This window comes from Chenopodium album, chromosome 14 (assembly GCF_948465745.1).
Source record: "Chenopodium album chromosome 14, dcCheAlbu1.1, whole genome shotgun sequence".
NCBI classification, from domain to species: domain Eukaryota; kingdom Viridiplantae; phylum Streptophyta; class Magnoliopsida; order Caryophyllales; family Amaranthaceae; genus Chenopodium; species Chenopodium album.
The window spans coordinates 384539-411161 of record NC_137847.1 but is presented as its reverse complement, the minus strand read 5'-3'; the positions used below and the strand labels follow the sequence as shown (position 1 = coordinate 411161).

At 31.6% G+C, this 26623-nt stretch overlaps 3 protein-coding genes and 1 pseudogene across 3 annotated transcripts; 3 read left to right on the top strand and 1 right to left on the bottom strand.

The window, feature by feature from the left end:
* The first annotated feature begins 5194 nt into the window (after positions 1 to 5194).
* On the top strand, positions 5195 to 7141 carry LOC145578436 (putative UPF0481 protein At3g02645 pseudogene; annotated as a pseudogene).
* Positions 7142 to 9123: 1982 nt separating this feature from the next.
* On the top strand, positions 9124 to 9727 carry LOC145579745 (uncharacterized). Its single transcript, XM_081636985.1, has one exon. It carries the CDS (start codon positions 9213 to 9215, stop codon positions 9558 to 9560), a length of 348 nt encoding a protein of 115 aa, XP_081493111.1. The 5' UTR covers positions 9124 to 9212; the 3' UTR covers positions 9561 to 9727.
* Positions 9728 to 11437: 1710 nt separating this feature from the next.
* On the top strand, positions 11438 to 17994 carry LOC145579662 (beta-glucosidase 12-like). Its single transcript, XM_081636898.1, has 16 exons — positions 11438 to 11874; positions 12063 to 12167; positions 12490 to 12565; positions 12817 to 12897; positions 13025 to 13112; positions 13663 to 13879; positions 13994 to 14112; positions 14226 to 14446; positions 14857 to 14997; positions 15500 to 15671; positions 15766 to 15991; positions 16193 to 16197; positions 16341 to 16473; positions 17301 to 17444; positions 17746 to 17874; positions 17989 to 17994. The coding sequence occupies exons 1-16, from the start codon at positions 11497 to 11499 to the stop codon at positions 17992 to 17994; spliced, it is 2241 nt and encodes a 746-aa protein (XP_081493024.1). The 5' UTR covers positions 11438 to 11496.
* A 4331-nt stretch (positions 17995 to 22325) lies between these two features.
* Positions 22326 to 24712, bottom strand: LOC145578435 (protein RGF1 INDUCIBLE TRANSCRIPTION FACTOR 1-like). The gene is made up of 4 exons (XM_081635752.1): positions 24517 to 24712; positions 23822 to 24067; positions 23584 to 23724; positions 22326 to 22717 (listed from the first exon to the last, which is right to left on the bottom strand). Exons 1-4 carry the CDS (start codon positions 24517 to 24519, stop codon positions 22370 to 22372), a joined length of 738 nt encoding a protein of 245 aa, XP_081491878.1. The 5' UTR covers positions 24520 to 24712; the 3' UTR covers positions 22326 to 22369.
* Between the last annotated feature and the right edge of the window lie 1911 nt (positions 24713 to 26623).

Here is a 26623-nt window from a genome sequence, read left to right as displayed (position 1 = left end):
ACTACGTACTTATAATGTTACATTTTAGAATAGATAGAAACTTTTATTGAAGCCATAATTAAGTTGATTTTTTGGTTACATTTTAGAAAGGGTGATACTAAAGGTCGCTCACATAAGTTGGTGACAACTTTTTTATTTTTCTTCACAAATTGTGACTTTTAGCATTTTCCATAATAGAGATTTGTATTGACATCGGCAATTATTAATTGATTTTTTTTCGCCAAAAATAATTGAAAGAAGGGCTTTAAAGTTGTCATCTTAAATGGGAATAAGCTCTTTTATATTGATTAATAACATGACGAACAGTGTGATAAGGCTTTAACCGGCAAATGGAGTTATTGATTGTAACTATTTTTCATTTTTCATTTTTCATTTTTCATACTGTAGATGCTTTTACTGAAATTGACTAAAGATCAGCTCTTTATGTGATCTGACCCTGGCCATGCTAATTTTATAAAGCTTCTTCCTTATCACAATTTTTTTTCTTCTAATTTACTATTTCTTATGATTTTATTTTTTTCTAATATACTTTTTCTTATGGTTTTTACGGAGGAACTATATAAAGATTAAAATATCACTATTAATTTTTTTGGTCGAGCCCTTATATCAATCAACTATACCTATTTTACAAAAAGAGCTCAAACAAGAATTTTTATTGAGAAAAAGTATTAATCACCATCACAATTTATATAGTATGATGATACTTTTTGACAATAGAAAATTAAGCTAATCATAACATCCATAGAATTTTTAGAATATAAAAAATATTAAAGAAAATTTCCTAATTCTATCTTTAATAGTTATATATAGAACGTATGAAAATGATTATTGCTGAACATGGAATTGTTCGAAAACGTTTTTAGCTTGAAACCAATAATATATTTTGTGTGAATAACGTGGTGGACTGGTGGTGAAATGGATCATAGACACAATTAGTGGTTTTTTTTTTTTTTTTCTTTTCTTTTGAATGATAATGTAGGGACGAGTCTAGAGACTCATAACTTATTCCTACTTTCACTCAATATATATACTTCATTCGTATACTTTTGATTGGCTTCAAGCTGAGAATGTACGCTATTATTAATTCTTGGCTGCAAGCTGAATACATTATTTATGAATGACTAATTTACTTGATTAAAGTATTGGGTATGTTATTTAAGACATGAGATCAAATTTCGTCACACATATCATTTGAATTTTGTATACATCATTTGATTTTTATGACTCTCTTTGCAACACAAAAATTGAATAATGCTCTTGTCGTTGTGCTTTGATGTTTGATGTTCTTCAATACTGTTGTCGTTATGCTATTTGGGTCTGGTTACACTGTGTTACTTCAAGTAGTTTAACTTGTTTTTAAGGGAGCTAGGGGGGTGTGTTATTAACCTCCACACAGTGTATTGGTGTTCAAGTTCGGGTAATTTTGGGGATTGCTCTTTTTTGTGGTCTGTTTAGGGTCCTAGGATTGGTCTTGGCTTGTTGTTTGACTGTTGTTATCTCTTTTGATCTCTATGGTCAAGAGAGTGTTTGAAGGTTATCTATTGGTAATCTTTATTTCGGCTTAGCGGTGGATCTTCAATTAATTGCTTTGAAAAACCTTTATCTCAACCCTACTCTTCAACATGGGGGCTCCCATAAGGTTCTTTTGGGGGTTTTTAGTATGATAATAGTTTTTTTCTTAGAAAAAAGGCCAAATGTACCCATAGTACATGAAGGATTGAACGGTACCGAACCACTCGTTCAAGTGACTCTTGATGTGTTGTGAAGCCTGGATCGTCTGTTGTTCCTACTTCTTTTTGCCTAATGTTAAGGGTTATTGGTGTCTTTTGAGCTCGTGTTATTGTTAACCAACAGTTGCGTGTTCTATGCTCTTCTTTTCATTCTCCAAAATCAATGGTATATGGGCAAAGATAACATGGTATTACTGGGTATCTCCTGAAGCATTTTCGAAGGCTATTAATTGGTTTTTCTTGCAAGAAAGATATTATGTACAATAGTTTTTTTTTTTTTTTTTTTTTTTTGTAATGTTTGTATCATTAGAACTAGTAGTGCTTATTTGAGTAGTTTACCAAAATTACTCCATATTGTGTAATGTTTAAAGTCAATTAAGCATGCATATGTCCAAAAAAAAAAAAAGAAAAAAAAAAAGAGAAAATTGAATACTGCTTTATTGTCCATAATTCGTTAGAAGTTATTTAAATAATGCTTTCACATAAACTCTTGTGATATTTCCAAAAAAAAAAAAAAAAAAAAAAAAAAAAAGAAACTCTTGTGATAAGCTCCACTCATTTTGGGGCTACTTTCTCTGTTTTGTGGAAAGTGATAGAGAAAAAAGTATTTTATAAATTCCATATGGCATGTACTACTTGTTGTGTTCATGCCTACGAAAGAAGTTAAATCTTCCACAACATTTCAATTCCTAAAATTCTGTATTTTCTATGCAATATAACGTCAATCCACATGAAAACAACCATATAATTTTATGATATATTATCCCAACTTTGTTTATGAATGATCTTAAGACTTCTTATTTTGGTCAACATTATTGTAGGTATGATATTATTGCAAACATATTTAGTCATCCAAATTAGCCTATTAGACTCGACTTAATTAATTATCCGAATTTATTAACACTTTAGTTTATGTTATATTGTCTAACAATGTTACTCTCTTACATTGCTTTTTTTACTCGCTTCTTCTTACTTTATCTACTTTTTTTCTTACATCTATTTTTTTTAAACACTTGTAGTTCTTAGTTTAGCCATTTTTTTTTTCTTATAATACTCAATCACCAATCAACATTCTAGCTCCCTCCTATTATTTAAATGTTGTGCAAATAATTAAATACCGAGTTATTAAGTGATAAAGATCAAATAAAAACGAAGATACAACACACTTTAATATCTGGGAAGATTGAATAATTTGATGAGCCGACATCATATTTCCATACTAGAGATCGATTATATCAACATGGACTACCACAAGCTACTAAACAGGAAGTTAAAATTGGAATTATGTACTTCTATAATTATATGAATTATGAAATCACTGTCCAAAAAGAGAAATAGCTAATAATGCAAAATGACAATATGATACCAAGTGCGTAACAGCGTAAGCATGCATCATGAAAATGTGTGAATCGCGAGGCCTAGTAATTAAATTAAAATCAAGGGTCTTTACCCATTTAAATTATACGAGTATTATCTTATCACTAAGGTGGAAAAAAAAAACGTTGGTAAATCACTAATCTCATTATAGAAAAACAACTACTCCGTACTAGAATTCAGACTAGCCCCAAATTAGTGCTTTTGACCTACCACGGGTAAGTAGGAGTAATTTAGTTTTAACACGTGAATCTAGACCATAGTCAAATGATCAACATATATATAACTAATAGGGATTCAAGATTGAGTTTATAATTTATCATGCATTTTTTCATAAGTCTTTTAGATTTGAAAAGTGGCTGCAACACAAAATTTATTATATTCAATGCTAAATATTATTCCGCTTTGATATATGAAGAGTTGATGTGATTTGAACTTGTAACTAACGATCTTAATACATAGACTTTGATACCATCTATGTTAAGGCCCGGTTTTGTTCACCTTATTTCTACTTATTTCAGAGTTAATAAGTTCAAATAAGTTTAGATAAATTGTGATAAGGGTTAATCAGGGTTACCTAAGTTTAACTTATAACTAAAATAAGTTCTAATGAGGGCTAATAAGTTCATATAAGTTCAGATAAGTTCAGATCAATAAAAATCAGGTGAATAGAATACACCCTTAAATGATTGACTTGGATAAAAGTCCAAACTAATGGTTGGAATATTTAATATTGGTACGGTTTTATTCTCTAACATTAAAAATACTTTATATTACATTTATATAAATAAATAAGATACCTAAGTTAGAAGAACATACGATTGTAAGTGTCGACATGCCTTGTCAAGAAATATTTTCTCATATTCTAATACTCCTTCTGTCCCTATTTATTAACTCCAGGTTTAAAAATATTGATACATTTACACTTTAGCACTATGCTTTTTCAATAAATGTTTGCCTTGTTTAATTTATTGACCAAGTATTCTTGAAATCATTGGAAGAGCAAATTAAGAATATGGTACTCATCATGTCGTCCCTAAAATAATAGTCATTTAATTAAATTCATTAGCATATAGTAAATTAAATTTAAAATTTTCATATTGCTAAAATTACAATATAACTTTTTTTATTTGAACAAATTACAATATAAGGTGACTCTTGCATATTTATTTCTAGTAGTTTAATATCCTCCAATTCAATGAGACAACTTTTATTTAAAAAGAAAGAAAACAAAAACAAATAAACTATGAGTTACTTTTTTTTTTTGAGGGGTAAACTATGAGTTACTTACCAAATATTTCATGTAGTTAAATTTTCTTCTTGATTTATCATACGGATCAGAGTAGATGGTTGAGGCATTATTATCCTTGAATTCATCATCCGATCATATATCCGTATTAATTTATATAGACAATAGTTAGTACAGTAGTAAATTAAATTTATAGGTATGTTTAGCAAATGGGAGCAATAATTTTCGTGATTATTTTTTGTAATTACGCAAACTCCACTCTGTAAAAGTGAATGAGAAATCATATACTTCCTCCGTTCTTTTTTTATTGCACCATAAGGGATTTCACGCTTGCCAATGCATTATTTTAGCTATCAATATCTTCAATTATACTTTTGTAAAAATTATAAAAATTTGATATTTGAAAAGTAGAGTTCAATACAAATCTAACTAGATCCAACATGACTATATTTTTCCTAATGTATAAATCACAAATGATGGTAAAAAAAAATAAGTAAATAATGTAAAAGTCATAATGGTACAATAAACTAAAAATGGAGGAAGTATATAATTCATAGCCAACTCACCACGTGATTAATGTTTGGACGGTTGGACCAGGCCACTTCTGTTAGTTATTGCTCCAAAACAGTGGCATATTATTTTCCTAAATCACAGTTTATTAGAACATAATTCAAAGTTAGTACTGGAGTGTTTGTTACCCACTTGTTTATTAGTTCCTACTTTATAGCTTGTTAGTTTTTAGAGTTTCATTTTCAGTGTGTAAAAAATATTTCAACAACTTCCACTATATATATATATGTAGCAAATCATTCATCAACTCTTAAGTGCCCAAAATAAATTAGGCTATTATCATCATGTCTACGAATTCATCATTATCATCTAAAGACTCATCTTCTTGGGTCATTCAGATTCGTAGTTTTTTCAAAGAAAGAGAGCTTGAAGAAGAAGATGACGATGATATTGGCAACACAACTAATGTTTGTGTTTACAATGTCCCCAAATCGCTTCGAGCTTTCAAGCCCGATGCGTATAGCCCTCATATCATAGCCTTAGGGCCTTACCATCATTGGCGCGAAGATCTCTACGTGATGGAGCGGTACAAGCTCCTATGTTCTAAGAGGGTTCAGAAGGATTTCATGAACAACCTCAAATTTGAGGATCTTGTGAAGAAGCTCGTGAAGAAGGAACACCAAATTCGAGGGTGTTACAATAAGTACTTAGACATGGATGGAGAGACAATAGCATGGATGATGGCTATCGATGGCTTATTCTTGCTAGAGTTTCTTCATGTCTATGTCAACAAGAGTAATGACCTCGCCTCTTCGTCGAGGATATCTTTCTTGCTTAACTCGATGGGGAAGAAGTTGGCTTATATATCCATCCTCAACGACATTTTGATGCTCGAAAACCAAATCCCTATATTCGTGTTGAAGAAGATTTTACGCATCCAATGCTCATCCTCGGACTTGGCAGGAAACTTGTTGCCATCCGTGTTGATGGGTGCTTGCAAAGAGCTCTCTCCTCTTGCAATAAACGAAAACTATCCAATTTCGGAGGTTATCAAATGCTCACACTTGTTAGATCTCCTTTACCATCTCATTATTCCGAAAATGGAGCAAGATGATGAAGAAGAGATAACGGAAGAAGCACATCTTTCCAAGAAGCCAAACGATGAAGAGTTGAGTTTTGGTGAGGACAAAGAGGTCTTTACAAAAACATGGGCGATTGCCTCCAAACTTGCGGCAATGAAAAAATTTAAGGACGCTCTTATTAGTGCCAAACCTATCAAGCTACTAGCAAAATTTCCTTTAAAGATCATTTCAAAGTTACCAATTGTCTCGGCTTTGACACCCGTGTTAGAGAGTCTTTTTCTAGGAAGTGGCAAAGAAACAGGCAAGCACGAAGGTGGGAACCTGCAAAAGAATGGTGCGGAAGTTCCATGTGTAGAGCAGATTGCAATTCCCTCGGTCACGAAACTAAACGATGCAGGCGTACAATTTTGTCCTACAAATGGTGACATTTCCACCATTCGATTCGATAAAAAGTTGTTGAAGTTCTACCTCCCTGTGGTTCATGTCGATGGTAACACAGATGTTCTCATGCGCAATCTAGTAGCTTATGAGGCCTCGTCGACCTCAGGGCCTTTGGTGCTAGCACGTTACACGGAACTAATGAACGGGATTGTTGATACTGCTAAGGATGCTGGAATTCTTAGGAAGAGTAACATCATAATAAGTCGACTAGGGAGTAACGCCGAGGTGGCCGATTTATGGAATGGGATGACAAAAGCCATTCGATTAACCAAAGTTCCGTTCATTGATACAGCCGTCGAAGATGCCAATGCGTATTATAACAATACGTTTAGGAGGAAATTCCATAAAATTATGAAAAGGTATGTGTATAACTCTTGGAGAATCCTCATTGTTTTGGCAACTCTTCTACTCTTGGGATTGATGGTTCTTCAATCATTTTGCTCAGTTTATAATTGTCCTCGTCTCTTGAACCTCACTGATGATGCTATTACTCCTACACCTACTGATTAATGTTCTTGTTATCTTTAATTCATACAAGTATTTTTAATGGTATGGACGAAGATCCTAGGAGGGGAATTAGGAAAATTCCTCTTATAATTAGTTTTGTGAGATTCAATCCTTGCCTTCACGTCTAGATATGTGTCGGAGAATTAGCCAACTATATGTTGTATCTCTATGTACTATGTGTCGTTAATAATTAACGACAACTCAACTTGAATTCCGTATTATGTATATGCATGTAATCTTATCCTTAGACCCTAATTAGTTTATTATATATAGTTGGGCCTTGAGATATATGTTCGATAGGATTTTTGTTTAATATATATTTGAATGAATATATAAGTGCATTATTTTGTGTCCAAATTTCTTTAAATGGTATGATTTATCTTTCTCTATGATTAGTCTCGAGAATATATATAATATCAATTATTCTAGCCTGTGAGCAAGCAACCATCGTTATACATTCATAATCTTTTCTTTCATCTTCCATTCTTCTGTACAATAAAACTGCATACTTGATTGCATTATAAAACCTACAAATTCAGGAACCAATTAGTCAATTATACATTAAAATATGGAAGTTTTGTATTCCATAATAAAAAATAACAAAGTTCCAATTATATTTTTGAATTTGATAATACTTCACTCTTATATTGTAAGATATCTAGCCCGTTATCAAATTATAAAAAAATGGATATGATAGCTCATTAGATACACATATAGTAAGTTTAATCTTTTTCCCTCCTACAATTAATAATGGAATTTAGAAGATGAAGGTTCTACTAGTACTAATCATACATCGAATGGGATACCAACTTCCTTTTTATTTACTGTATAAAATAATGGGAGTAATATAAATATGATTATTATTTAATTTGAAAAAAAGTCATCATGTCGATTGAAACACTGAAACCAACTATACAATAATCATTGTTGTGAACTTCATATTAACATGAAACCAATTTGGCAACTACTCGTAAACTCTATGAACTACAACCAAAGTGGGCCCCATCCATATGCCAAAAAATTAATAAAAAAAAACATTTAAAATAATACAGTATATAGTGAGAACAAAATTAAAAATGCTTCCCCAATCCCCATCCATCAAAATAAAATAAATGTTGTTTTATGAACCCCAAAATTCCAAAATTAAATCTTATTGTAATTACTTTGCTATTAACATATGAGAACGTTTTGCGTGAGATTGGACTCAGTATGAGTCTAATATATCTGACATTAATAATCTAATATCTAACATGAGAAATATAATATCTGACATAAATAATTTAATAATCTAATATCAGATATTAGATTATTAATGTCAGACATGTTGGACTCGCTATGATTCTGACTCACCCAATTTTTTTCGTTAACGTATTTGTTCTTTTTAAGTGAAGTGCAATACTTTGGCTTTTATATTATTCATAGTCATAACTTTTCACTAGTATATATCATGCAAATGTTGTTATACATACACGATATTTATGGAGGATATACTCATCATCATGTCAATTTATTTTGTAAGCAAATAATAAACTTTTCATTTTTTTTTTTGAGGCAAATAATAAAATTTTCATAATATTAACTAATAGATTATTAATAATAATAATTGTTATATACTTTGGCTTTTATATTATTCATATTACGAAAGTTACAAAAATTTAGAATATATATGATACCAATTTCAACCTTTTGCATTAGTTATGTATATAAACAAACCACATATTTTATTATATCATACACAGTAAAATGTTTCTTCTATGAAAATGTTACATAATTAGCCTAATGTATTTTCAAAATATTAATTTGTGACATTATTTCTAACAATATATTATCAAATTATGACACTAACAATTAAATTTGGAAAATGATGGCCATGCACATTCAAAATCAATAAACTAAGGATTATCATTGAGCATAGAGCTGTGTTACAAGGTCCAAAATGTTGTATTTTTGTGGTGTTTCCATAATACTCTTCATTATAAGAGTAAGTTACCTCTATAATAAATTAATACAAGTACTAATAAGCAAAGTATCCCCAAATTAAAGTAGCATGCATGGTTTGTGATGTTTGGCATTGGAAATTTAGAAAATAGGATGGAAAATCTTATCTAACCTTATCAAAAAATAATAATAGGTAGAAATAATGCCACGTGGAGCTAAGACAAATGATATGGCAACCACTCATTCAACTCAATTAGATTCACCCAATCTCCTTTTCTCTTCCTGCCTTACAAACTCTGCATTTCTTTCTTTCTTATTAGCTGAGAATTCACTCCTTCACAAACTAAGCTAAGCTAATCAAGAAAAAAAGAAAAAAATAAAATGGCTTCACTATCAGCAGTTTCAATGGCAACACCAATCACAACAACAACCAAGACTAACTTCTTCAGCCCATTACCCATTAAGCCACAAAGGGCTGCATTGATGGGCCAGAAGCCCAGATCAATGGGCCTTAAAGTCCAGGCTTCATTGAAGGAGAAGGCTGTTACTGGGCTTACAGCGGCGGCTCTTACGGCATCAATGATGGTTCCGGATGTAGCCGAAGCTGCGGAGTTATCGCCTTCTTTGAAGAATTTCTTGTTGAGTATTGCTGCTGGTGGAGTTGTGCTCACTGCTATTGTTGGGGCCGTTGTTGCCGTCTCCAACTTCGACCCTGTCAAACGAGTATAATTATTAGTTGTTTACTTTTTTTATTAAATTGTGCTAGTTTTGTAATTTCATGTGTATTGTCATTTCGATCAATCTCACCATTTCTTCTCCCCCTTCATATAATTTCATATGCTTTTGATGTAACAACTTATTTTGTTATGTCGAATTGACATTTGATTGCGGTTCAATTTCGTGCGTAATTCATACTTGTGAAGTTAATTATAGATTTATAATGTCACATTAATTATTTATTATTATGTGTACAAACATTGTGAAGGTGTTGTCTTATCATTTGTGCCCCAAATACCTGCTTATAGTCTTATTTGATAGGTTTCAGGTTCGAATACTACTCTGATCTGCCTTAGGGGCTCGTCTTGTCCAATATAATATTACATACATAATAGGATTTACTATTTAGGAGTAACATAGTCATAACTAGGGCTTTCTTATCTTTGGTCACGAGAAGGTAGTGGATGTACCAAAAAATACTTGTCATAGTGGTGTGGTGAATAGTGTTATCAGCAGAATGGGATTGATTTGTTGATGAATTGTTCTGATTTTGGCTAATGTTAATATTAGTTAATATGTTATTGTTTATTAAATCTTAATTTGAATTGACTAATTCAGCTGGGGAAGAATTAGTTGATTGTGGGTTAGAGTCTTTCATTGGAGTCATCATAGGCCAAAGCTGATTCTAGCTAGGCCAAATATATGCAAACGAGTAGTGTATTTTGAATACTTAGTCAACTTAACGACGTCGATCGATTTACACTGGATGAGTCAATTGCAACTCAAAGTAGATATAACAAAAGAAATTCTGCTTTCTTGGATTGGATTTTGCTAAATTGTTAGGCTTAAATGGAACAATGTAGGCAAGGGAAGTTGGCAAAATGGACTCATAACTTCGGTAAAAGGATTGGCTTTCACGATTGGGCATGAGGCTCTATAGGTAACATTACCAATAAAACGGCATCTTAAGACATGGTGATGAAGGTTGGATCAAGGCATGGAAGAGATGGTTTTGAGCACCCATTCAAGTAGGCCTTCCAAGGTCATTTAGGAGCCCCAAGAAGCACCTCGATGCACTAACTTGCTAGATCCAAAATTATTGTTCAAAAGTTAAATTTGAAGGCTATACACACGAAATCAGACTAATTTTGAAGGCTTCAAAACTCGTATGAAAAACTCACGAGATTTTAGAGGATGCAATTTAGGTTCATATAATGTTGTTTAAAATTGAATCACATTGAACCACTAATCAGTCATATAAAGTCCCTGCCTTGAGTCTATGAAGGGGGACATAAGATGTAAATGGCTAATTTTATGGCTAAGTGAACAATTTAAACTACCCAAGTGGACTTTAGGGATGTCATGTTAATATATACCGCCCTCCACTGATATCATTTAAATTTTGCTGTAAAACTTTTCTTGGTAAATTCATTTTCAATCACTTTGTAACGATATTTTACTTTGTGTAACATTTGCCTTTCCTCTGGATTGACTCAATCAATAAAGTTAATTTAGTTAGTCTTGTTGCACAATCAACAATATAATTTGATGAATCAAAGATTCCCATTTTATTCGTTAACAATCTAATCATATCTATTCGATCCATGCACGAGTATCACGAGGCATGATCAGTTCTAAATCAAAGTGAAGGAAGTGAACTTCACGCTCGATCATGATCCACCATATTATGGTGCATAACTTATTTAATGGTATTATTGCAGTACGATCTGAGTCATTAATAGCATTGGAAATATAGAATGAGATAGAATCGAATTTTATAATGACTGACCATTTATGTATGTAGATGCCCTTAGTTCCTTACAACACTACTATAAATAAGAGTTACAACAAGGAAAAGTTTTGTACCATCAAAAATAATAATCCTCTAATTCTTATCTAGTTAGAGTTGTATACAATATTTGCTTAATAATTAATTATATTAGCAATAATGGCACTTTCTTGTGGAATGGCAGTGCATCTAGAGAGTAAACAACTCTCTATGCACACCCATGATTTTCGAGAGCTCACAAAGAGCTCAATCTTCCTAAGAAAGAAGCCCTCTTTTTGCCATAATGCTCTTAAGAACATGAGGGTATCATCAACCTCCATGTTAACCACACCATCTACATCTACTGATAATTTGGTGGCGACGCCACCACAACAAGTGCCAGAAATGGTGCCACAACCACCATCGGTGGACGATAGCACTATGTCGGTGGTGTTGGCTCCTGGCCTGGAGCCTGCCACCATCTCTATACCAACTCATGTTAAAAGATCTGATTTTCCTCCTGGTTTCATTTTTGGAGCCTCTTCATCTGCCTTTCAGGTTTCTCTATAAGTTGTTACTATATATTACGTTCAGTATATATAATACTTAGGACTTGTTTAATTTACCTTATTTTTGCTTATCTAATTATAAGCACATATGATAATAAATTTACAGAGTATTAATTTTAATAAATTAATAAAAAGTTATAAAAATGCATGTATGTTAACAAATTGTGAAAATTACAGACGGAAGGAAATGGAAAAGAAGGTGGGAGAGCACCAAGCACCTGGGATTCCATGATTTCAAGTGGCGGGAATCAAATGGCTATTGATTCATACAGCCTCTATAAGGTACACTAATTTACTATTTGATCTCGTCTGATATGATTGATCTAAATTAACTACTGTCAAAAAAAAAAAAAAAAAAAAAAAAATGAAAAAATGTTTATAACTTCTTAAATAAAAACTTAAAAATTACTACTTCAAGATTGGATAATTGGTTGTTAAATTAGCTACTCCGTAGTACAAGTATATATTAGTGGTGCTACAAGTCTACAACATGGTAATTTGATGTATCTTCCTTTAATTTATTAGTATCAATAATACCACTTTATTAGTCGTTAGCTAGTATTATTAGTGGTGCTACAACAAACATGCTCCTTGTATTTAACAGGACGACGTGCAACTGTTGAAGGACATGGGCATGACTGCTTATAGGTTTTCCATTTCATGGTCCAGAATTTTGCCTTGTAAGTCATCACAATATACATATTTTTGCATGCTAAATTAATTTATGATAGCTATTATGGAGTACTTTTTCTTTTTTTTTTTAAAGAAACATATATTTACTATGAAGTACTCCTATTACTCCTATATTATACAAGTACAAAGTATTTGTTAAAATAAATCTAGCTATTTCTTGAAAACATTTGGAAAAAAAAAAAAAAAAAAGAGAATGAATATGAAGTATAATTTGTTTCTCTTTCATGTGTACACGCAGATGCTGGTGTCGACAATAGTTACGTGAATCAACAAGGCATTGAATTTTACAATAACTTGATCGATGAACTTATTGAAAACGGTAATTTACTGATTCATTCTTGCTTCATGGTAATCATAATCTATTAAACTAACTTCAATTTAATTTGAATGAATAATTTGAGTAATACCTTATCAAAATTTCTCGATCTACTTGCGTTATCTACAAGGAATCACCCCTTTTGTGACGATGTTCCACTTCGACCTTCCCCAGAGTGTACAAAACAAGTATAGCGGCTTTTTGAGTCAAGATATCATGTAAGTTTTTTTTTCCCTCTCCCTTTCGTTTTCTTTATTTTTTTTTTTTGGAGGTCAAACCTGCGTATTTCATTAGATTAAATCAATTTCCGCCAAAGTTAGCAAACTTTGAGGAAAAGGACCAAGAGAAACAAATTCGACACACCCCTAGCATCCCATCTTGCTACATTATGTCTTGTTGATATACATTGTCTTGCAACTTACATTGTCTTGTTGATATACATACATTTCCTTGTTTAAAAATATTTGGCATATGTACAAGTATAAAATTTGACAAGTATTTGACTTATTATTTTTGTTGACCTTAGTCAACCTATTAATAAATATTATTCTCATAATATCACATCACAATATGCATTTATAGCTCAATAACCGCTAGTACTTTGTTTTTTTTAACAACATAAATCAATGAAGGTAGAAACGTACTTGAGGGTATATACTATATACTGCGAATTGAAGTAAGGAGTGTTGTATGTGAGGTTTGAGTTGTAGCTTCATATGCATCGTTGAGGGTATATGATTGATATCGTTTTTTGGTTGAATAATGTAGAGAGGACTTCAAATATTACGCGGATGTATGCTTCCAGAACTTTGGTGATCGAGTTAAAAATTGGATAACTATAAATGAACCCTATAATTTTGGTTCATTCGGATACAAAACAGGGTTGCCAGCAGACAATGAAATTGATCCAAGTCCATTTGTTGCTACCCACAACATCATCCTATCTCATGCTACTGCTGTCCAACATTACCGAGAGAATTATCAGGTGATCAATCACATTTTTTAATTAATCACATCTTTACATCACAACAAATAATAAATGTAACCTATGTTAACTATAAAATACTTCATATCAATCTTTTGTCCTTATTCTTTTTAGGAAGCTCAAGGTGGAAAGATTGGTATTTCATTATCATCGCTATGGTTTGAACCTTATGATAAGAAAAACGGACTCCATATAAAGACTCAAAAGGCATCCTTGGACATGATGTTGGGTTGGTAAGTGGAAAATACAAATCGTACTGCTTCATATATCATGTAACCTCGATTTCCATTCTTTTTTATTGCAACGTGTGAATTTTACTATATTTTTATTTGTTTCTAATTTGTAGGTACATGGATCCACTAGTTAATGGTGAATACCCCGAAATAATGCAAGAACTTGTAATCGGGGGGCTTCCCAAGTTTACCCCTAAGCAAAAGGCAATGGTGCAAGGCTCATATGATTTCATAGGTCTCAATTACTATACTTCAAGATATGTCACACCTTCTCACATATCAACTATTGACACCACTTATGGACAATGTCGTATGGAGTTCATAGAGCAAGGAGGTGAGATTATTTCTAAGCTATTTTAATTTTCATACAGACAATGTCGTATTGAGTTCATAGAGCAAAGAGGTGAGATTCTTTCTATTTTAATCTTCATACAAAGTTTTTTATTAAAAAAAATAAAATTATTATTGAAGGTACGGGTTAAGAAATTATGAAACCCTCCTCCCCTCATGATGAAAACACCTAGTTAATGCGAAGCAAGGAGTCATAAATCATAATTAATTAACTAATAAGTACTTTTATTTGCTTATTGCTAACCATTTTACGGTATATATATTATTGCAACGTATTGCTAACAAAAATCTTTTTCCTATATTATTATCGAAAAAAGTATTTTTAATATATATTTTCCAATATCATCAACTTATATTTAATATTTTGCCATCATTTCACTCATTATTCTCCAGTGCAAAATAAGGAAGGAGATTATATTGGAAGTCCAGCTCCACAAAGTTCCGATATCTATGTGGTTCCTACAGGATTGAGAGACTTGTTACTTTACGTTAAGAACAAATACAACAACCCTGAAGTATATGTTACTGAAAATGGTGAGTTATTAATTACTACTTTGTATTATGTAAGAATATGAAAAAAAGAATACTCTTCGTGTATTAAATTGATAAATGATAATAAGTCTCATTTACGGACATAACATATGATTTGGCATAAAAGTCAATCAACTAATAATTCGTTACAGAAGTCCTATTTTTCATGTGTAAATTTAGGTATTTTTCATGTGTAAATTTAGGATAATTTCTCATGTCAAATTGTGTTTGTTATCGGTATTATTTAAAAACTTGATTTACATCTTTTGTCCATTTTTAAGCTTAGAGTTCTATACATAATTTATTAATTTTCCTTATCATAAGTACTAATCGCAACTTTAAAATCTTAAGACTAATATACACCATATTAGATAGATACATTTACGAACATTTTACATCAATTAACTTAGTAATCGATTATCTTTTGTATGTTATCAATGATACATTGATACGTTATTGCCATATATATTCGTGATCTAATTAATAAGTTGTGTATGTAATTCAGGTGTTCCTGCAATGCCCGCAATCACAGACTCCATTAAGGATTTAGCAAAAAATGTAATAGACAACGACGAATCCAAAGCTAAATCACTAGAAGAAATCAAAGATGCACTGCTTGATGGGTATCGAATCAAAGATATTTGCAACTATCTTTTCAATCTTCGTGAAGCTTTAGCGTATGCACTCATATATATATTGTCCTCGCTTCTTTAATTTCAGTTTTCCTACGTACATTACAGAAAACACATAATTGGATTGTCGTGAATGCAGGGATATAAGAAATAAGGATGGGAAGTCAGAGGCTACAAATGTGAAGGGATACTTTGTATGGTCATTGGCAGATAATATGGAAATTGATGCCGGAGGATATCAAACTCGCTATGGCCTAAACTATGTCGACTATCTTGATAGGCATAGGCGTTATCGTAAGGCATCTTCCATGTGGTTTACTCATTTCATGACTTCTTCAGAGAGTAGTCAAGGACGAACACCTAATGTTAATTAATTTTATCGATCTCTAAGTGCATGATATATGCATACATTCGGATAAAAGATTCTTTTTTTTTAATGTTTGCAAGGAAATATGTTTTGATTTTGAGTTTAATAATCCTCAGTGTTTGAGGAGAATGAATGTCCAAAATAGTATGAAAACTGTATTAGTGTATGTTTTAACTTATTGAACGTGCATCAATGATAGAAACGGTAAGTAATGTACGTGTTATCAACCTTATACAGTACGGAGTAATATATTTCGTCCATTCTTTATTATCAATCTTAGTGTAGTTATAATTCAATTGTTCACGCCCTTATTGCTGCATGACTAGTTGATCAACACATGTATGTAGGGTGTTATGGAAAACTGTCGCTCGTTTACCTTATCAAGCCGTAGTCTTGTCCACTTGTGAGACTTTGGCTATCCTCGAGCCATTTTATTCAAGATACAAGACATATCAAGGTCATAATAATACTCCACTGAGAGTAATAAAATTTGATAGTTTGTAAAGTTGATGATGAATCGAGCAATAAAGTATTTGCAGCCAATATCGGTGAGGAGAGTTCCCCTTTGATGCTCCATTTCTTCTTTAATCTACCCATGAGTCGCATGTACCCAAGCTTTCCATCAAACATCGACAATTAAGGAGTATTTCCAAGGCCTACACATCCTTGTTTTTCTTCTCTCGTCAAAAGGATGGTTAGACAACTAATGTTAGTCATTCAAGACCACATAGCTTGCATAAATTAAAAATTCATTAAACATGCCAAAAAAACTTACAGAAGGAAGTTTTCCAAGTCGAGTGCACGCATGAAGTTAGAATACCAGTAGGATATGGGTAAGAGAAATGTGAGTTGTTCGGTCTTGGAGTAACATCTGTTTTTCCATGAGCATCCCAAAATAAAGAAGAGAACGGTTAATAAGCTACCACATCCCACTGGCAAAGTAATATAATCAGTTTGAAGATAGAGTCGCCTGCATGCAGGCCAAGAGTGAAGAGGTTGCAAATGCATTTCAGAGTAATGGTAACTCAAACCATCAAGTACAAGTTCAAGGGGGTTACTCGGAATGTCAGGACAGCCAGGCACGAGATGCCTAGTGTTCAAGTAGTTGAAATTGAAATTGATGAATAACAGTTCTTTTCTGATACGGAGTAGTAATTAATTTTAAAAATCTGAACAGGATCGGATGGGAAAAAAGTTTAGTGAAAAACTGGAAGGGGTCCTTGTGAGTGACAGCGCGGGTCGTTTTGTGGAGATAACGAAATCATTAGTGGATAAGTGTGCTGAATAATGAATATGGTGCCAAAAAGTGTCTGCTTGTGTTGCTGAATGGCCCTGCACTCGACACTCAATTACCTGAGACCGGTGTTTCTGCTCTTGCCTATGTTGCCTATAGCTTCCCTGATCCTGAAATCATTGCCCTAATGCTCAACCTATGTAACGCTACTCCTCTCGTTAATGTCAATTGCACTATTGGTTTAATACATGCCCTTCCAATCCATTTTATCCTACTTCGTTTGAGGTCCACGTCCACCCCTTGATTTGTATTTACAGAGGAAGTACTCGTATTTATTATTTCAAGATTTGACTCATTCTCTCCTGATCATGGTTGTAGTTACCTGGACCATTTGTACCCTTGGAGCCTAGGCCAATCCCTCATCAAACTTGTTATATTACTATGCCAGTCCCTTATCAATAGAATTGCATTATTGCAATCATATGTCTTATTTTACCTGTCTACCAAATTTGATATAGAAACCTATATTGGACTGTGCACGGTTGCTTGCTCAACACACCGATTCAATCAATGAGGTTGCGTGGGGCTTTGTCAAGCATAGAGGATTGAAACAATTTGCGGCTCTGCTTCTAGTTGCCCGCGAGCAGGTCATGGCTCCGTTTACCACAGGTATTCTGTTCATTGCTGCACATTCTGTAAATAGCCTAATAAATAAACTTGACGTCTAATATGAGACTTGTTTTTTACTTTTCTTTTTGTAGGATTGACAATACGCCAATACTTTTTTTTTTTTTTTTTTTGAGGGGACAATACGCCAATACTTAACTTTTGAGATCAATTTGTTTCAAAAAAATAGGAAAAAAAAAAGCTTGTGAGATCAATTCATATTTACATTCTGAATGTTACGGTGGCGTTGAGGAACATGAGTATATAAACATGCTTTGGGATGCGCAACAAATACTTGATGTATTTGACAAGGCTGGTGATGCTTTGAGCTTATACTATAGCTCAATGCAGAAAAATGTATTTTACTGCCATTAATTAGCTAATATGATTGAAACATATATATGGCTAACTGAGATTTTCTGTATGCGTACCTCTTTTTAAGGTGCCTGTTGTAGTTGCTGTTGCTGATATTTGTAAGCTGTTGCAAAAGGGTGAGATTCGCATATGCAGTGAGGACTTATACTTGTATCATACTTTCCCGTATGTATTTTTTATCTTCTTCTTCTGGGGTTCATTACTTCATTATTAAGCATTATATACATTACTTAATATGTTATTAAATTAGGAATTTATGACCAAATTATGTGATGTTAAGTGTTTTTTTACTTTGGGAAAATATTTCATGCTTAAATTTTTATGTCCTGTTTTATGTTTTTTTTTTTTTTTTTTTCAAGACTGAATTTTCTTCTCGTGTTGGTTTAATAGAGGATGCCGTGGTTTAACGAGTGGTAGACTTGCGAAACTCAGAGGTAACTTCTTCAGCTTGTTGTCCTGAGAATTCTTTTGTTTTGTTTTAGTATTTAAGGCATACTTGAATTATAGGAAAAGTACTCAACTTCCTTCTGCTGGTCTTATGAATTGAATCAGGTCCCTATGGATGGAATGGTGATAGACGTTTTGATCACTTTTTAACTGTTATTCCTTCTGGAGAATTTACCCTGTAAGTCGAGCTAAATTGGCAATTGAGTGCAACTTTTTATGTAAATTGCATTGTATATGTTGAATTTTTGTTTTTCTTCTAACGGAGTCCCTTGCATATCACTTGAATTCCGTGGATCATATATAGGATTAGTCTATTCAAGTCCCCCTCCATGCTCTCGGGACTGACTTTCGAAACTCTATTCAAGTCTATGGCTTCTATTGATCTTGTGGAAGAAATCAAATGAAATGTTCCCCGGTGATTTGATTTTTGAAAAAACCGAAATGGTGCTCAAAATAATGAAACCTCCCCTCTCCATATCCTGGCTTTTCTCACTAATTGGACTAATATTGTCTGTAAGGATGCAAATGTTATGGCATAGGTGGGTTTAGCTCAAATACTACCAGAGTGTATGGGAAATTGGTATCACAATTTTTACTCATCCATCTCACGATGCTATGTTCTCTAACAGTCTTAACACTCCTTGCCGAGCTTATAGTATGTGTGAGGGACTTCCCTCAAGCCTGAGAAATTATACTTGTATTCACCAATCACCACTTGTATTTCAGCCAATTGACCAAAAAAAACAAAATTTTGACGACAATTTAGTAAAAAAAAGCTAGTCATATACTACAATTTACTAAAAAAAAACAATAAATTTAGCTGGTATATAGACTAAAAAATCCTTCTTTTTTTTTTTTTTGACTATCTCTTCAAAATGCTAATTTAATTCATTTTTGTGTTTTTAAATTTATTATTCCTATTTAAAATTTTGAATTGCAATCCCCTTTTTATTTTGCTAAATTCCGATACCAAATTTATTTCCAATCCCTTTTTAAAAAAAACTTTAGGTTTTTATATTCTCTTTGCCTCCTCACTTATACTCACTTTTTTTTGCTTTTTCCAATTTTTTTTTGGAAAAATTGTCAAAAATAATACAAACTTTGAGCGGTCCACTAAAAACAAATCAATTTTTTAATTATTTCTGAATAATATAAACTTTGAAGGATATCCGCTTTAAATAAGTTATTTTACCAACAACTTATTTGGCTGGTTAATTTTTTTATTTAAGTTATAAAGTTATTTAATAATTTTAAAAAAATAATATAATGTCATGTGTTCTATATAATCTGTTCATGAGGTAACTAATCGATTTTAACTTGTTTAAAGCGGATGCCCCTCAAAGTTTGTATTATTCAAAAATAATTAAAAGATTGACTTGTTTTTGACAGATTGCTCAAAGTTTGTATTATTTTTGTCAATTTTTCCTTTTTTTCTTTTTTATTTTTTATTTTTTTATTTTTATTTTACTTATTTTGCAACCAACCTCGCTCCCATTATAAAATAATATTTTGTAATAATTCTTTCTAAAACTTTGTATCCAAAAAAATGAAAGTAATTAAATATAGAGGACCAAGAGTAATTATCTCATGAGAAATCAACTCACATTTGTAACACTATATATATGAATTAGAAAACACTCCAACTCGAGGAATTTCATGAAATTTAACAATATATACTCCCTCCGTGTTTTAATAAGTGTTACACTTATACCAAATGCGATTGTGTTTTAATAAGTGTTACACTTATACCAAATGCGATTGTGTTTTAATAAGTGTTACACTTCCTTTTTTGGCAAAAAACTACTTCGTACATTTTAATACGGAGTATTATACATTTCTTTTTTCATAGTCTTTATCCAAACTCACTACTATTTTTTTATTATTTCTTTCCTCTCACATTCATTACTTATAAATAAACTATTAATCTCACAATTTTTTTTAACAATTTTTAAAATAATCCAACTATCCCATTTACCTCTTATTTTATTCTAGTCAATTAAGTTTCCTAAAAATACAGAAGGAGTATTTTTTAAAGTATGAGTTAATCAAAGTATAACACTTATTAAAACACAAAGAGTAATTTAATCCTAATCAATTGGAAAACAATCGAGGAAGTATAAGTGGTCAACAATTCCACCTCATCAAACGGAGTACAAACAAAGTGTTAGTCTGTAACGGTCAAAGTCAAAGGGAGGCTCATCCTTCCAAGATAGCAAGTACTATATGTAGGGGGCCACAGTATCAGGAGTCTGACAAAGATTATGGATTTTATTAATCTAAATTACCAACTTTACTCTTCTCTTAACAACAGCATCTTTACTTTCGTTTCTATTAACCCAAGAATTTTATTAATTATACTTATTGAATTGGCAATCGTACTATACTATGTATCTTGTTGTCTATATCATGTGGTATACAAATAATACAGACATATCTACAGTCCACCTCTGAATACAATATAAAATACATGTAACCAGAACAGTTATATACATATATTTAGACCATTCCTTTTAAATGCTTCAATAATCAATATTATGGGGAAAAAATAAATCAATCATGCCATCATTAGAAGATCAAATATTTTGAACAATATCTCCGATTTAAAAGTTCGACATATTTATTATACAGAGTATAAGCTACGGAGTATTGTTTTAGGAGAGTTTGAAAAAAAGATACGGAGTAATATAATGTTTTATGTGTGTATGGCTAAAGTGTATATATTGTGGGATAAGAAAGGTATATAATCTTATAATGCGATAATATAAGGTTTGAAGAGATAAAATAAAGTAATGAGTCAAACTTCTTAAATCACTCCAAAATGGAAATAAAGTCAAACTTTCATGAATTAATGGAGAATAAAAATTTCAATTATTAGCAAAATTAGCAAATGTAAATCTAATGGATATTGAGAGTATATATTGCTTGGAATTGTAGCTAAGCTAGCTAAACATACTATATATGCCTCTAATATGCATGCACGTATATAATGCATGTGAAATGCATGACTTACTAGTAAAAACTAAAAAGTACTCCGTAGCAATAAACATTAAATGCACATATATAATGTATGTGAATTTATTGAATGCTCTTACATAATAATGTCTTCAGATGAAAGAAGTGTCACTTTCATAGTCCTTTCAAAAAAAAAAAAAAAAAAAGTGTCACTTTCATAGAGATAGAATCATGAAGAACAGCATGAAAGGCTTCCAATGCATGAACTGAATTAATAATTTTGATAATAAACTTATTGTATGATATATTTATATTATATGGGATAAAAAGGCCGGTCCATGCCATAGAAAAATGTACAAAAACCATTTACTTGGAATTGGGAACCACGTGATGCCATTAAGACAAAACGCCCGACCGAGTGATTAATTAACTTAGAACGAGGTAGAAGTTTAAGATTGAAATATTAAGAGGAGAGGGGGTTTAATATGTCACTAATTAAATCAAATTTGAACTTGTTTAGTCCAAAATATAATAATTTATCTCAATAATAAGCTTAATAAACCTAAAAAAGAAAAGGGGTAGGGGATGAAGAAATCAAATTAAACTAAATAATACTCCTATAAATAAATTTAAAATGAAGAGATTATTTGAGGATTTATTTTATTTTTTTCCCTTGATTTAAGTTATACTATTATTTGAATTTTAACATAAAGGAGACCTATGAGGAATTCCTTTTCTTCTACTCATGCTTGTGGCCATGTCTTCGTCGGAAACCTTATTAATTGATCTTCCACACACGTACAATCCACTTCTCTTCTTCCGAACGATCTCGGTCTCCGTGCATGCCACGCTCATATTCTCGGAGTCCGATGAGCCGCAGTAGGAGCTCATTGGTTCGTCGCAATCCACGATGGTGGAGTTAGGAGTTTCATTGGTCATTTCATCATCTCCCATGTCTTGAGGGTATAAGAAGTCCGGGCTCAATTGTAACACTTTGCATACCCTTAAGTAGGGTGAGAGGTCTCTATTATGCGTCAACACAAAGTCCACCTAATAACAAAAAAAATTCACACATTAATTAAGTACAAAGTGTTTTGTTCAGTATAGCTAGTCCTTCAAAATATACTTGAAAAATACTCTGATCATATATCTTAACCTATAACCCTTTTTCATAAAATTAAGCATTCACTTTGTCACAAAATTGATAAGAGCTTGATTTCAATATTAATACTCTTATAAAGCTGAAGTTTTATCATAAGATTCTCAGACATTCAAGGTGCCCCATACCCATACTCATTTTTCAGTGTGCAGTATATCGGGGTGTATAGTGTTATAATGAGCTCTTTTGAGGATACTTTTTTTTATGTTAGAATTGACTTTGTCTGATATTCTATACAGTACTTATGATCAAATATTCAAGCTAACTACATAAATGTTCTCTTTCCTTTTTGACAAAGCTACAGAATTATTCTTTTGCAAGTTAAAATTTGCTAATTTGTTGACCTTGTCTTGTTCATTCTACACATAATTCAACCACAAAAGGCACAATAAAATCAGTTTAAGAGGAGGAGCTAAATAATAATATTGACATTATAGAATGAAAGATTAGTACAAATTTCAAAAATTGTATTTATATGAAGTTGAGACTTAGAGTTCAATTTTTCGGTCGGATTGATTGAATGTCAACTTATAGTAACAACTACGGAGTAACTAGTTAATTAAGCAAAAAGGTTCAAGTTTCAAAAACTATAGTGTAATCGATCTAAGCAAGAGATTAACTGTATGGTTAAAGAATTATATATGTGATATTTGCATTGTATGACTACATACATATTACTATATAGTAATATACAAATGAAAAATTAAAATTTAATCATTATACAAACCAAAAAAAGTGCATAATTTAATTTGTTTACCTTGCACCCTAAAGAGCAATGAATATATGGTTCTTGAAGACTTCTATCACATGAAGTGCAATAATTTCCAGCTCCTTTGAACTGCCTATTTTGAGGCCTTTTCTTGATAAAGATTACTTTCGCGCTATTGATAGTATAAGCCTAGTGAAATTATAAGCTTGTTAGTTCAATTGTTAAAAAACATGAAGAGAATTATGGATTAAAAAAAAGAAGCAAGAGAATTATGTTAGAAAGGAACCTGAACATTAGAACAGTCGATAACTTTCTCAAGATCTTCCAATCTAATGACATCGTGGTAGACATATCGACGAATTTGAATAAGACGATGAAAGCGATGCATGGTTAAGCAATGAGGGCAAAGACTAGTGCAACAATCTAAGCATAATACGTTCTTCTCATTCTTCTTTGCTGTCTCATGAGCTGGGCAATTCACAAAGAAGTTTTGGGTGTATAGTGCATCCAACCATGCTGGCTTTCCATAACCCTAAAACATTTTTAATATATTTGTCAATTTACATAATTCACTTAATTATACATCATATGTAACAACTTTTTAGCTAATCGAATTTTAGATAATTCTAAACATGAACACATATTTAATTTCACCCAAAACAAATTTTAAAAATTCAATATTATTAGTTTAGCAATTATGAATTATAAGCTAACCAAAATTCAGAATTTCAATTATCTAAAACGTGAAGATAAAAAAACAAAAAAACATAAATCTACAATAAATTAGCAAACTTATAAACTTGGAGCAGCTAAGCAAAATTCAAGATAAGAATGAAAAATAAATAAATAAATCTTAATTATACATATTAATCTTTTAGTTAGGTAGCAGAGTTAGTATTGGGTGTTTATTATTGTTGTATGTACTCGAAAGTAATCAAAAAAATCACAATTGTAAAAAAAAAGGAGAGAAATTAAACCCACCATGATGATCACAAGCAAGAATTGAAACCAATATGAATTAGGAAATCCCCTCAAGCTTCAATTTTAAGAAATTGAGCTAAATTTTATGTATAAAAAGTGGGATAATTATAAATATAAAATATAATATAGTAAGAAGAAGAGTAAAAATGGAAGAATTGAAGAATGAAGTGACAAATAAGGGGGAGAAAGAGGGGGTTTTTAGGGCATGAAGAAAGTGAGTATTTATGGAAAATCACAAGGGAGAAAATGGGGGATAGATAGATATATTTAAAATTCCTAGGGAGGTGAGACAACATATTGTCAAGAAGAAAGAGTATGTAAATTGTAAATTAATTATATGATTATATATTTATGTAATTAAATAAAAAATATAAATAAATGAAAATGTAAGAGATATGAGGAGAACGTGCGAGCTGTTTCCGTGTCTCCCATTCACTACTCTACCTTTAAAAATAAGGCCCAAAATTATGTGCTTGCTCATCACCTTGGCAAAAGAGCTCATCTTTTTTATTTAAAACTTGATTAATTTGTTGTTTATAAGTAAATGAATATATAATAATGTATTTATATCTCTCTCTTCTTCTTGAAGTAGTAAAAATAAGTTTGTCCCCATTAATTTAATTTCTATCTGTCTTATATTTTTGATTCCATCTTCTAAGCTGCAGTGACTACTTATAAATTACTAGTCATGAGTACTATGGGTCGTACTACTCGTAGTAGTATACTATACTAGTAGTATAGTAGTGATAGTAGTAGAGTAGTGTTTTTGGAAGTCGATCACTCTTTTTATTTTTCTTGTTTGTTTGTCTTGGTCTTTGAGATTGATGAGTGGTAAAAGACGACACCAAATTCAATTCAAGTAGCTGTGACTTGTGAACGTGAATTACTATATGAATAAGACACTTATTAGTACAAATCCTAGTGCTAACTCTTAGTATTATATACTTGTGCTTGCTAGCTATACATATTTTGTTCTTTATCACTTGCACAGTGGCACCATACATATATTACCTCAGGAATTTCCCTCGTTAAAAACGGCTTTCTAATATTTAAATTTTTTACTTTTTCAAAAAAAAAAAAAAAAAAAAACTTGCACCATGCCTATTTTCTTGGTGAGCATAACCTCCTAATATTATTTTTGCATAACATTTTTCAAAAAAAGAAACATTTGCACAACATAATGCATTAATTAATCTATAAATGTAAATTGACTAGCTAGCGCTATCTATGATCCAACCTTGTTTAATCTTGATGATAGAAAGTTATTTGATCCAAATTAAGACAAAGGTTGGTTGATGCAGTGCGAGTCATATTAGGGCATGTTCACTTCAGCTTAATTTCAGTTCAGCTCCAATCAGTTCAGTTCAGTTTAGTTCAGCTCCTAATTTCCTTCTCTCATTCATTTCAACTCAGTTCAATTCAGTTCACCTCCAACCAGTTCAGTAAATGTGAACAGACCCTTAGTTGGTGATGAGAAAGTTGATTATTCTCTCTAAGATAACTTTATTACAATTTAATTTATTTGGTTGAACTTATGTTTGATTTTGTTGTCAATTACTTTCGTGTGGAAAAATTCAATATTAGTGTTATATAATATTTTTTGGTTGATTCAATTTGCATGAGCTGAGATTAATATCAATTTGAATTCTATTAGATCATGTTGAATTCTATTAGATTACGTAGATCTTCTTTAGTAATTTTCATTTCCTTTCTTTTTAATGCAAAAGATTTCGATTAATCAATTGATACATGATATATATGTATGGGATTCGAATTTAGAACTTAAACACCAAAACACATATTCTTGTGTATGAATAGTCCAGTCATACATTTCATGTTAGGTTTGATCTACAATCCATCCCATTGTATGAATTTTATTATTAATCTTCTTCTAAACATTTTTTATTTTTTCCCTTCACTAGTCTAACTAATTGGAATCATTGTTCAAAATTGAATTTTACTAAACTTTATGAAATACATTTCAAGTTATTCTACTGATTAATATTTACATCGTATTTTGATTAGATATCATTTTTTTAAATTCTAACCCACGAAGTAGTACTTATTCAATTCTACCCTTCATATTCCTTTTTAAAATAGACAAGGA